This window comes from Podarcis filfolensis (genome assembly GCF_964270895.1).
Source record: "Podarcis filfolensis genome assembly, chromosome: 1".
Lineage (NCBI taxonomy): Eukaryota > Metazoa > Chordata > Lepidosauria > Squamata > Lacertidae > Podarcis > Podarcis filfolensis.
The window spans coordinates 60,432,991-60,445,519 of NC_139604.1; the positions used below are offsets into that span (position 1 = coordinate 60,432,991).

The 12,529-nt window shown below is 44.6% G+C and overlaps 1 protein-coding gene across 4 annotated transcripts in view; it reads left to right on the forward strand.

Moving 5' to 3' along the window:
* The window catches only part of CRACR2B (calcium release activated channel regulator 2B), a 46,116-nt gene that overhangs the window by 14,482 nt on the left and 19,105 nt on the right, over positions 1 to 12,529 (forward strand). For all 4 annotated transcript variants that reach the window (XM_083587016.1, XM_083587017.1, XM_083587018.1 and 1 more), the window contains 9 exons: positions 110 to 354; positions 2,641 to 2,752; positions 4,791 to 4,947; positions 5,679 to 5,825; positions 6,590 to 6,680; positions 6,844 to 6,936; positions 9,170 to 9,357; positions 10,919 to 10,990; positions 11,679 to 11,733. In XM_083587016.1, coding sequence (XP_083443142.1) covers positions 154 to 354; positions 2,641 to 2,752; positions 4,791 to 4,947; positions 5,679 to 5,825; positions 6,590 to 6,680; positions 6,844 to 6,936; positions 9,170 to 9,357; positions 10,919 to 10,990; positions 11,679 to 11,733 — 1,116 coding nt within the window. In that variant the 5' untranslated portion in view covers positions 110 to 153. The remainder of the gene's footprint in view (positions 1 to 109; positions 355 to 2,640; positions 2,753 to 4,790; positions 4,948 to 5,678; positions 5,826 to 6,589; positions 6,681 to 6,843; positions 6,937 to 9,169; positions 9,358 to 10,918; positions 10,991 to 11,678; positions 11,734 to 12,529) is intronic.

Genomic DNA, 12,529 nt, shown 5'->3' on the forward strand with positions numbered 1-12,529 from the left:
GATTTTAAACTATGGTTTAATGTTACTTGCGAATCAGGCCAGTGTTTTGAGGAGTCTAAACAATTCAATCCAACATTGCTTTTTGAAGAAGAATGCCTTATATTTGCAGTTAGATGCACTCCAGTCCATGCGAATAAATGGTCATTTGAAGCAATGGAAAGACCTGGGGAAGAACTCTCTGAAAGTTCCCATGCGGAGGACAAGGAAGAGGATGGAGCAGCCTCAGGCATCTCTTCTTCTCTCTGCTTGAATGATGTGGGAAACATGCAGGTGGAGATGCTGGAGAAGGCCAGGGAGCTCTTCAGGCTCTGTGACAAGGAGGAGAAGGGCTTTATCACCAAGCTGGACATGCAGGTAAGCAGGAAAATTGACCGTTGCCACCTCCTTTGCAGAGGAAAAGCTCTTGCTTTCCTGAACTGCCACCTATGAGCAATGTACTGCCATGTGTAGATTTTATTTGCCATTGTGCTGGAGAGTGATTTCATCAACACCCCACTGATATCAGAAGTCTATAATGTGTGTGTGTTAAGGGGTGTGTGTGTAAGACTTGAAAACTCCTGTTGACACATCAGGGGCTGCTGTTGCTGCTGCTGTGAAATTTGCTCTGTCTGTACTTCCATTCCTTCTCTATCTTAGGGTGATGAAATGCCAGGGAGGACAAGGGATCCTGTATCTTTCACAGCAGTGTGGAATTTCTGGCAGGTGCAACCTGTCATGAAAGCTCCTGCCCAAAAGTTCCTTCGTCCACACAGCTATTAGAAATGTAGAGGCCCCTTTGCTCTCATGCCCCTGATCTACTGTTTCTCCTTCAAAGGCTATGCTGAATGACCGGTGCTTGAGCAAAGCACTAAGCACCTATCACCCAGACACAAAATTCCCCACTCTATGCTCAACAGGTTGATAGTGACCCAGCCTCAGACCTGCTCTCATTTCAGTATGGCTTCAGGCCTGGACATCAGGGCCGGCACAGCCGTTAGGTGAGGTGAGGCTGCCAGCAGAGAAGCAGCACCGGCAACGATTTTGGGTAAGATTGCACCAATTTCTGGCAAGATCTCACCGAAATCATGTAAGATCTTGCAGAGCACATGAGCTCTTGTGCAATTTCAGCGAGATTTCTCTAGAAATTGTCAGAATCTCACCCGAAATCTGTGCCAACAGTAAAGGCGGCAGGGCAGTACTTCCTGTTTCACCTGAAGTGGCAAGTGTGCTGGACATGGTACCGAAACTGCGTTGGTCCCCTTGGCTGATGACTTCTGGATGAGGGAGTTCAACCCTGTGCTTGAATTATTGTTATGGGTGGTTGCTTATGTTATGTTTGTTGCTGTTTTGATTGTATTGTGCGTGTTTTCTGTTGTTACATGCTGCGACTCACCCTGCAACCTTCTGATTGAAAGGCAGGGAATATGTATTAGAAAGAAATCATATCATTAGGCTGAGTGAGGGAGCTAGTGAGTGCACCATTTGCCCTCTATTGGAGGGCAGAGCTTGTCCTGTTCCTCCCAAATTGGTCTGCTTCCCTCAGGTGACACGGAGGACACTATCCGCTTGTTGGCGTTGGAGTAACTTTCACCTGCCAGTCCACTTGGCTTCTGGAATGGGGGGTAGCTTGTCCTTGTCTGAGACTGCAAAATATATTGGGCTGGCCCTGGGCCATTTTATTGCTTTTGTTAAAAACAAAACTAAACTGTAAATCACTCGGGCATCTACCACCAGATCCAGATCTCACTCTGTGCCCATCTTTGGTTTAGGGTAGCAAGGTGAAAAAGGAGGGCAGGTTTCTTGCACCTTTGCAAGAGTTCTGTAGAAGAAAGAATGTCTGCAGGTGGAGTTTGACCTGCAAACTTCCACCTGCTGAATTCCCTTCTTTTGTACAACTGTTAAAGCTCCCAGAGCTCCTGAGGTCACTCGGGGAATTTATCCTGTTTCACGCTTATTAAGCAAGAGCTGGTTTCCCCAGTGAGTTGTGCAATAAATTATGTAATGCCAGATTTTGTACACACACCTGTTAACAGAAGCACTTGCAGTATCTGTCCTGATGGAGTTGCAGTTTTGGTCCTCTTGTACCAAAACATCGTCTTTGCACCACCCCTTTCCTTATTATGAGATTGGACTTCATAGACTTCTGTTGCCTTCTTTTGGAGAACGGCATGAGCTCTCAACAAGCTCCAGTGCTCATTGACTTGAGTTTGGCAAGGGTGAAAAATAAATGTAGTGAGGGGGGTATAGCAACCTCTGGCCCAATCTGTATGTTCAGTAGAAGCTTTCCCTCCTATCATGCATGCAAGCCATGAGCTAGAATGTTTTTGTTTGTTTGTGGAGGTGGAGCAGGAGCAGGAGCAGTCATGCAGCAGGAGGAGAATGGCAGGGGGATGCAGGAGGGACAGTCGAGGAATGGCACTGCTGTCCCCCAGCATTTGCTCCTTGAGGCAGCTGCCCCATCCTGCCTAACAGTAGGGCTGCCTCCTTTCCTCAGGTCACCTTTTTCTGGGTTTGGGCTCAGATTAAGAATTTGCAGCTTGCACACTTTGAATTTGGGCACTTGTGGCAGTAACAGTGAAGGGAGCTGGGAAAATAGGACGAATGGAAGTTTTTTCTTGTGGTTATAATGGTCTGTCCTTTCTTTTTCCTCCTCCTTCACAGCGGCTACAAAGTGAACTTCCTCTCACTCCTGAACAACTAGAATCTGTTTTTGACAGCCTAGAACAAGACAATAATGGGTATCTCACGCCAGTTGAATTCAGTATGGGACTAGGTAAGAGGAATGAGGGAGTGTGAAGCTCAGTGGCTATATGGAGAAAATGACAACTACTGTTGCTTAGCATGTATGTGGGCAGTGGACAGAATGGGAAGAAATGGCCTTAGCTCAGTGGTAGAGTTTCTGCCTTGCATGCAGAGGGCCACAAATTCAATCCCCAGCATCTCCAGGTAGGACTGGGAGAGGTTTCTTGCTGAAAACCCTGGAGAGCTGCTGCCAGTCAGTGTGGACAGTACTGACCTAGATGGACCAGTGAGTCTGATACAGTATAAGGCAGCTTCCTGTGTTCTTAACATAAATATTTTCCTTCCTTGGAATACTGGCAGTTTACCGTATATTAGGCAGCCAAGGCAACTGCAGAGAATTAAGGAACTGTGGTATTGAGATAGAAACCCAGGGACCAGATTCAATACTCCTACATGGCAAATGTTATTTTTGCTAAATATAAAGCAGGCGTGCGCGCATGCGCGCGCGCACACACACACACACACACACACACATATATGAGAATGATGTGCAGCTTCTGGGGCTGTCTTTGCCATACATGCTTTCAAACTTATCTCCAAAAGTGCAGTTCTTGGAGTAGTGAATTCCTGTATATTGCACCAGATTTCATGCTTGCACAGCATGATTGTGGAACGTGCACCCACCCTACTGGTGAGCAATGCTGAGGTGGGGCTATATCATGCCATACACTCACTGTTTCTGCTGAGAAGGCTCTTTCCAATGCTTCCAGTTCAGCGCTCAAGCACGCAGCTCCTGTGGAGACATTGTGCAGCAGCCACCGCAGAGAGATCCACCTGCAGCAAAGTGCAGCCGAAGCTTTTTTGCCAAGTATGAGCTGCATGAGGGAGGGTTTTTCTTTCTTTCTATGGCCCTGTGCTGATTAGAAGAAGCCAAGTTCCTTTTTTCTCCTTAAGAAAACAGCTTTAAGTCAACAGTTCCAGGAATCTGACGAAGATTCCAGGAAGAGTGCTGATCAAAGCTATCAGGAGTGGGGAGTTAGGCAAGAAGGTAACGGCAGGCTCTAATTTGAACTAGAACACAGTCATGTTCGTAGTGTGTTTTGCACAAGCCATAAATGTCGTGGTGTCCTAAAGCTCAGTGGGTAACATCTGGAATTGGACCGACCTGTATTGACATTGTGCAATTGTGCCAGTCCCCAGTCTCTAAGGCCAGAGTGGTTAACTCTTAAAACAACCATACTTTAATGGATCAAACCAATGATGGGTTGGGGAGGGCTGTGTATCAGGCTGTATTGCCTTTTTCATTTAGTAAGTTCTAAAGTGTGACAGATATTGTGCTGCTGTGCATTAAAAGTCTTCATATGGGCAAAGTAAGAAACCATAAGGCATTTTAATTTAAAGGTGTTTTCTATAAAGAGAAGCTTATTGCAATATATGTTTTAGTCAGATGGTTATTTTTTAGTTTTACCCTCCCCTATGTACCAGTCCGTATGCAAAGATAAAACTTTAATTTTTATTTCTGTTTTTATTGTCCTTTCTGTTAGAAGTTACACATTTTGGGGGGGGGGGTAACACTATGGAAGTCTCTCAAACTTGGCATTGTTTAGAGCCTCAGCATGTATTAATCTGGCCCTGATCACTTACCTGGAAGTAAGACCCATTGAATTCAAGTGGGGCTCATTTCTGAGTAGACATGTATAGAACTCCATGGTAAATGCGTTGTTTAAAGTCCAGGACGCAGTCCTTGAACCTGTTTTGAGTGGAACGGCTTACCCTTGGAACATTTGGAATAACAAAAGTGATATGGAGTAATGCAGAGTGCCTTTGAGCATGTGAAGAGCTTCCTTCCTTCATTACAGAAGTGAACCATGGTTCTGTGTTTGAAGTGGACCAGTTCCAGTTCTTTTAATTTTTACTGTTGCCCTGATTTGGCTAAAAGAGGAAGGAGTCTGATATGGAGCTTGTGGATTTCACAAGCTCTCTCCCCTCATAATTCAAACACTGATGCAAGCCATACCTGGGATTAGAGAGATCTTATAGTCCTTTGTTTTTCTCATTCCACTGACTAGGCAAATTCATAGGGATTGAGCAGTATGAGAGCTCTGGAAGCACCAGGCACGAGGAGACTTTTGAGTCAGGCTGGTCAGATGACTTGGACCAGGAAGAGGAAGAGAAGAGGTTTTGCTCCATGTTGGAGCAGCTCGAAGCATCCCAGGTCTTTGAAGAGTAAGTTGGAACTTTCCAACCTGTGCATGTTTATTACAGTGGTACTTTGGTTTAAGAACAGCTTAGTTTATGAACAACTTGGATTAAGAACACTGCAAACCCAGAAGTAGGTGTTTTGGTTTGTGAATTTTGCCTTGGAAGTAGAACATGTTCTGCTTCCTGTTGAGTGTGTTCCATTTGTAAATTGAGTCCCACGCTGCTAGGGGAAAGCACGCCTTGGTTTAAGAACGGGTTAAGTTCGTAAACCAAGGTACCACTGTATTACGATTGCTGTTGCTATCTTTAGGAATCTTGTTTTGCAGAAGCATTGCTTTGACCCTTTCTATCTATCATGTCCTCTTCATTAATATGCATGTGCTATGTTTTCCTGGGTTGCATTGCTACAACAGGAATGGGGAACCTGTGGTCTTCCAGATGATGTTGGGACTAGCATGGGTAGCAGTGGACTAGTAGAAAGGGATGGGTGTATTAGGAGCATAATAAGGCTCGGACAAAATCACATAGGGGAAGAGATTCTCCAACAGTGTATACATGTTCAGATGCATCTTTACTTTTTAAGATGAGGACTTTTGACCTCTTATTTCCTGGATTTTCTCATCTCAGGGAGGGATGACTAGGAGGCTTAACTATAAAGTACTTTAGAATAAGTTCTTTATAGCCTGTTTGGTGCAAGGACTATGCTTATCTATTACTCTCAAGCTAATAAACTTTACTGTTTGTCTTTGCTCCAGTCAGAACGAGGTTCAGGAGCTCTGGGCTCAACTCCGGAAAGAAAAGCCAGAACTCCTAACCAGTTTTGAAGAATTTCTCTTCCACATTTCCTCATATGTCAGGGACATACATCACGAGAAGGAATCAATTGAGCAGGCGTTGAAACGGTAAGCAGTTTCTGGACATCATGTGACTACGCCATAGAAAGTGCAATGCAGTCTTAGGATGCTGTAAGTGGGAGGGAAAGTTTCACTCAGCATCCACAAGAGGATTCGTGAATGCCAAAGAAGGAGGTGGAAGTGTCCAAATGCCTTCAGCGGGACCTATTGCTCTATGAATATTTTCTTCCTCTATAACCCAATCACACCTGCAGCAAACAGGCTGTGCACACACTAAAATTTTGTCTGTATCCAGTGTGCTTCCACCACTAGTTTAGGAAGCGGTGTACACACAGTGTTAGCCACGATCCACTTCCATCTGGTACTTATCCTGTCATTGCTTTTGAAATACTGTTTTGATATATTTTCCCACAACGCTCCCCTTCCAAAAAAACGCAAAAACCTTCCCCAGCTTCAACCCAGATTGGGAAAAAGAACAGACTAGCTGTTTTTTAAGCTAGTAATGTGTACACAGCCTTAGTCTAACCTTAAACAGCATAAGCAGTCGGGTTACAAAAGTTTCCTGAGAAAATCTTCTCAATGTGTAGCTTTTTAAGCCTTTCTGGCGCCCCCTAGTGCCAGAGGATTTCCATATCAATACTCAAGTTCCTGAAAAGTGAGACAGCACATCTTATGTTAGCTGAGATGTATTTATTTTCTTTCAAAGTGGAGAGGCAATTCTCTCTCTTCCCCACCCCCAAATCCCATCTCCCACTTTGTCTTTACGCTGTATCTGTTCCTTGCATTTCATCCCTCTTGCTCTGTGCTTTTAGGAGGGAGGTAGACCATGACCGCGAAATCAGGTGCCTTTATGAAGAAATGGAGCAACAAATCAAAGCAGAAAGGGAGCGGCTGCTGAGCCAGGTAAACACCTCATTCCTTCACTCTCAGGATGCCTGAGCTAGACACTGAGCTCAGTTGCTAAATCAATGAGCCACATCCTTCCAAAGTGCCTGAGATTTATTTTTATGCTGAACGTTGGAGTGAAGAAAAAAACGAAAAGCACCAATTTATCTGCTTTTTGCAGGGATCAATGAAGCATGAGAAGAGCAGCTTGCTTCAGAAAGAGCTGCAGAGCAAAGAACAAGAATTTGAGAAGATGTTGTACCACCAGAAAAAGGTGACTTGGAGGGGGTGACCCTTGTTTCTTTTGCTTGGATTTGGATTTTACCCTCCACATTGTCTACACAGGTCCCGTTGAACTGGCTGGCAGTGTCTTTTGACACCAAAGTCATCGCTTCTTACACATGTACAGGGCTAGAGCTGGATTTGGGCTCTTGTGCCTGAGATGCCACCTTCGCCCCAGCTCCTGCTGGTTCCTGTTGGTGTTACAAGAAAAACCAGTGCCAAAAGCCTTCATTGTAGGGAAACAGACAGCATTGCATACTCTGCTGTGACCAGCTGTTTCACTTCTGCAAGTCATGGGAAGCCCTGAAGTGATGAGTAGACATATGTGAGTGCCCCCCAGTATATAAGATACTTTAGGGAAGGGAAATTCTTCTCACTGTTCTCCTCCCCACCCTCCATCAGCACCAGACAGACTAGGTGTGCTAAAGGAGGAAAAACTCTCAAATCCTCAAATGCATCAGCTGTCGGAGAATCAGTGCCCTGTAAGGTGGGGAGCAAGTAATTTTTTGGAGGGGCTCCTTGGCCCAGTGTAGGAGCTGCCTGTGATTATTTTATCTCTCCAGCCTTATTCTTCAGTGGCTTAAGGGACTTGTAGGAATACAATAAGAGCCCCTGCCAGATCAGGCCAAAGGCCTCTCCAGTCCAGTATGGGAAGCCCACAAGCAGGATAGGAGTGTAACACTCTCCTTCGCATGTATTCCCCAGCAACCGGCGTACAGAGACACATACTGCCTCTAATACATGCTCTACACTAGTGTTTCCCAAACTTGGGTCTCTGGCTGGTTTTGGACTACAATTCCCATCATCCCTATCTAGCAGGACCAGTAGTCAGGGTTGATGGGAATTGTAGTCCAAAAACAGCTGGAGACCCAAATTTGGGAAACACTGCTCTGCGCGCGCACACACACACACACACCCGGCCTTCATGTCCAGTAGCCATTAGCCATTTATAGCTTTATCCTCCAGGAGTTTGTCGAATTCCCTTTTAATGGTCACCACCACCACTTCTTGTAGGAGTGAATTCCATAGTTCAATCTTGCACTTGGTGAAGAACTTCTTTTCTGGCTGCCTTGACTCTCCCACCCTTCAGCTTCCCTGAATGATGTTGGATTCTGGTAATCTATAAGGGAGGGAAAAATTATATTCTCTTTCTCCGTGCTTTGCATTATATGAAACATCTTGCGTCATGACCCCACCACAACCACTGTCCTTTCCCTGACAAGCTAAAAAACCCTGAGCATTGTAACCTCTTCTCATAGAGGAGTTGCTCCAGTTCACCAATAATTTGGCTTGTCCTTTTCTGCACCTTTAGATTCATCTGTACACTTGCATAAGACACAGTGTCCTCCTTTAACCTCCAAGGCCCACAACTTTAGTATGTGATGCCAGCCCCATTCATATTTTAGCTCCAAACAGGTGACTCCACCTCCACCAACCCAAGGAAGGCCATCTGCTCTGTTTGCACATGACGTTATCATCGTGCCATAATATCCTCTTAAAGGAATGCGGCTGAGAGATAACACTGTGTAATTTGCGTTATTGGTGCAGTTTGGGTAAGTCCAGTGTCAGTATTTGCTCTGGGTTGTTTAAAAACTAAAGAGCAGTTACGTTGGGGCAAAACAACAGAGAGGAGATTAAGAATTCCCCCATCTGGGTTTTCTCAGTTCAGGGTCCCTTCCAACTCTTCAATTCTATGACTCTGAGGTTACCCACTCATGTGACCAACAGACATATAGATTAGGACCACAAAAGACAACTTCACAATAGGGAATGAAAATGCAGCTAAAAGGTCTTTGGGGTATTGGTACAATGGTAATTACTGTACCCCTGCAGTGCAGGAATCTCAGCTACAGCATCCATGACAGATGGCCCCCCAACCTCTGCTTATAAACCTCCAGTTCACCACCTTCCAAGGGAATCGCTTCCACGGTCAAACAGTCCTTACTGTGAGAAAGGTCTTCCTGATGTTTAGTTGGACTTTCCTTTCTAGTAACTTAAATCCATTGGTTCAGGTCCTTAACATGTTATCATTATTACTTGAATGCATTGCATCTTAAAAAAAACCACAGATGTATTGCTCTGCTTTCTGTTTTCCATTGTGCAACTTTTTTTTTAATTTAACATATTCCCCTACAGCTCAAAGCTGCTTGCAGACACTGGCTACTGATGCCTTTGTACTTTTGGTTTTTCAGAACTGTTCATCTTGATTTCTTACATATTTTTAGCTGGAACATCAGTTACAATCCCAGAGCTCAGAGCAGCTGGAAATGCGGGTGCAAAATGAGAGGTTGAAAATCTTGAACGACAATCTCCTGGACCAACTGGAGAGAAGCAAATGGGAGCTGGAGGTAGCCCGAGGTCACCTGCAACAGCTGCAGAAAGAAGCCCAGCTAGAGCAGGAACAGAAAAACAGGTGTGTTGGGGTGGGGCTGTAGAACATGCAATGAAAAGTGCCAGTTGCTTTTGCTGTGTGATGCTGGTTTACGCTAATTAGTTAATCAGTGGGACTACAGAATGTAGAAATGAATAGCAATAATATGTGGCTACTGCAAACTGCAGTACTGGCAGTATTTTCAGGTGCCACATAATACCTGGTCTGCATTTGTAAAAAATTGATCTTTTGGTGTGGCAGCACCTACATTTTTGAACTCTCTGACTATTGACATCAGACAGGTCCCTTCACTGTACTCTTTTCAGTGCCTGCTAAAAGTGTTTTTGTTTAGGCAAGCCTTACCCAGATATGTAGACAACCACCTTGAGGTTGTTGTTGTTGTTGTTTTACAGTCAAGTGTTACATTATTTTTATGAAATAAAATTAAAGGGGGTCTGTAAGTACGTACACTTTCTAGCTTCCAGGACTGAGTTAAAGGATTAGAACATGCATGATGTTTTTATTCTCTTCCACAAATCTACTTCCTATGTGGCCTTGAGATAGTAACATTTCTTTTCTCTCTGTCAGGGGTAGCTAACGTTGTGCCATTTAGATGTTCTTAGACTCCAGTTCCCATCGGCCCCAGTCAGCATGGACAATGATGGGAGATGGAGTCCAACGATATCTGGAAGGTAGCGCATTGGCTATCCCGGCTCTGTATAAACTAGAGATAAAAATAATAATTTTTATATAAATATAAATATTTCCTGGTTACATTTCCTAGAAGACCATGATAGAAATGGCTCGGAAAGCAAGCCCCACAGCAATTCACCATAAAAGGTCAATCCAAATCTTGTATTGTCGAAACCACGGCTCCTACCAGTCTGAGAACAAACAATGTGGCAAACAATAACACTGATCTCCACAGCAATCAGTCAGATTACTGTTCAGAATGTATGATGTCACTGCAAATTGGGCAACCTTTTGCTTTATTGAAGAGTAAATCTACTTTCTAATACTGAATTGGCCAAAACATGACTTGAGTTATAAACCGGGATAAGAATTTGGACGCAACGTCTGCAGAACAATTAGATCCCAGTAGGTAGATCTTCAGCCACCTTTTCTTCTCAGATACAAAGTCCCAAATGGTACAGTGGTGTTGTTTTTAGTAATAATAATTTAAAAAATCTAGAGCTGATGTAGGCATTTTAACTTAAATGCAGTATGCACAGTTGACATTCTTTTTCTTATTTTGAACTGTATGCAAACATAGACTAATGGATCATTTTTAACAGGAAAGGCTGCTTTGGGAGGTGGAGTGATTGGGGAGCAGAGCAGTGTGGTGGGTGCAAAAAGGGTGCGTGTAAATTTGGTCCTCAGCTGGAATTTCTCTTGGAAACCAAGAGAATGATATTTTGCATCAGCAAGTCATGGAGAGCAAGAATGGGAGTCAGCTCCTAACCCAGTGTTAATTTAATTAGTCCACCCTCTGCCCTTGATTGCTGCCAGCAGCTTTGGCATTTGGGTCATATTATCAACGTTTGCACAGGACAAAACTTGTAGCCCTTAAAACATTAACCCTCCCTTCCCCTTTTAAATGTAGGGATGTATTCAGAGTCTCTAAGAATATGCAGAAAGAAAAGAAAAGCCTCCTGCGACAACTGGAACTGCTCAGGTAAAGGTGGGGGCATCTTGACATCTGCTCTTCACCATCTGCCTTGAGGGCTTGTTCACATGTATAGGGAGGTATAGAATAAAAAAGCTCCTTGGTGTTATGTCAGCTATTCAAACAAAACCAGCAGAATTGGCGAGACCCACAGGGCTGCCACTTGACCTAAGCAGCAAGCTGTACAGGGGCCAGTGCTTTGGGTGATTCAGGTCCCCAGTGGCAATAGATGGTGCTAAAGTACAGTCATACCTCAGGTTGAATGTGCTTCAGGTTGAGCGCATTCGAGTTGTGCTCCACGGCAACCCAGAAGTAATGGAGCACGTTACTTCCAGGTTTTGCCGCTCGCACATGCGCAGACGCTCAAAATGACGTCATGCGCGGAAGCGGCAACATGCGCAGACGCGCCGTCGCATCTTATGCTGTGTTCAGGATGCAAACAGGGCTCTGGAATGGATCCCGTTCACATCCCGAGGTTCTACTGTAATGTCTGAGAGCAGCACCAAAGCAATTTCTGCAGTGAAGATTTAGGCCACATGATGCTTCTGTGAAAACTGAATGGGGATTTGTGGTTGCGAAAAGGAGTGGTGTCTTCCCCTTTCTCACTTCTCTTTGAGGATTGTTAGTTCCCTACCGTAGTATGTGTAGAGCAACAGCTACTGCTTACCTCTGTGTGTCTTTCTTTCCTTTGGAGCAGAGAGATGAACAAGAAGCTGCGAGACGAGAGAGATGCCTTTGAAGCCAAGAAGCTGGTTAGTCTGAGAAAGAAAATTCTAATCCCCCGTCGCCTCCCCTTTGCAGCTTGCTGTTGTTGCCATCACTTGGGGTCATTTCATTTACAGGGGGGGCATTGACTGAGAAACCCTGTAGTGCCTGCATGTGGACTTATTATTATTATTTTTAAGAGAGAGCTGCACATTTTTAAACCAGGCAATTACAAAGGGGGCAATAAGGACTGCTGGCTCCTGACTCTACAAGAAAGCGTTTACAGTTGGGTGTCCCTCCAACCTGGAGGGGGAGAAAATCTTTTGCACATCTTGAACTTTGTACACTAAGGCTTCCATTCAGAGGAACCGTAGCTGAACCTCCATGTTTTAAGGCTGAGCCATTGCCACCTAGCTTGGAGAAGGCCCAGTTACGTTCTTTCTCTTCCCACCACCACCATTCTGCAGAGTAGTCTGGAATTCATCTCTGGAACCACCTTGCCTCATTCCAGCCTATAGTTCTTCTGTTATATCACCTTGTGCCTATATCCTTCTAGGCTTCCATTGTCATGCAGCCCACAATTAAGAGACTGAAAACAAGATGTCTTTTTGTCTGTTTCTGCCTCTTAGTTTGGCCTGCTCCTGGAATGGGCCTTTTCCATCCCTGGGCAGTTTGTTTTTGGTAGGAGAGATGTAATGTCCACAAAACATACCACTTAGTAGATTTGATCGTAGACCAATGAGGCAGACAACCAAAATGTGAAGATGAGCCAAAAGACCTCTTGCTGCTGATTTCCCTGCTCCACAAATGCAGGGCAGGAATGAAGTATAAAGGGGGGGGGGT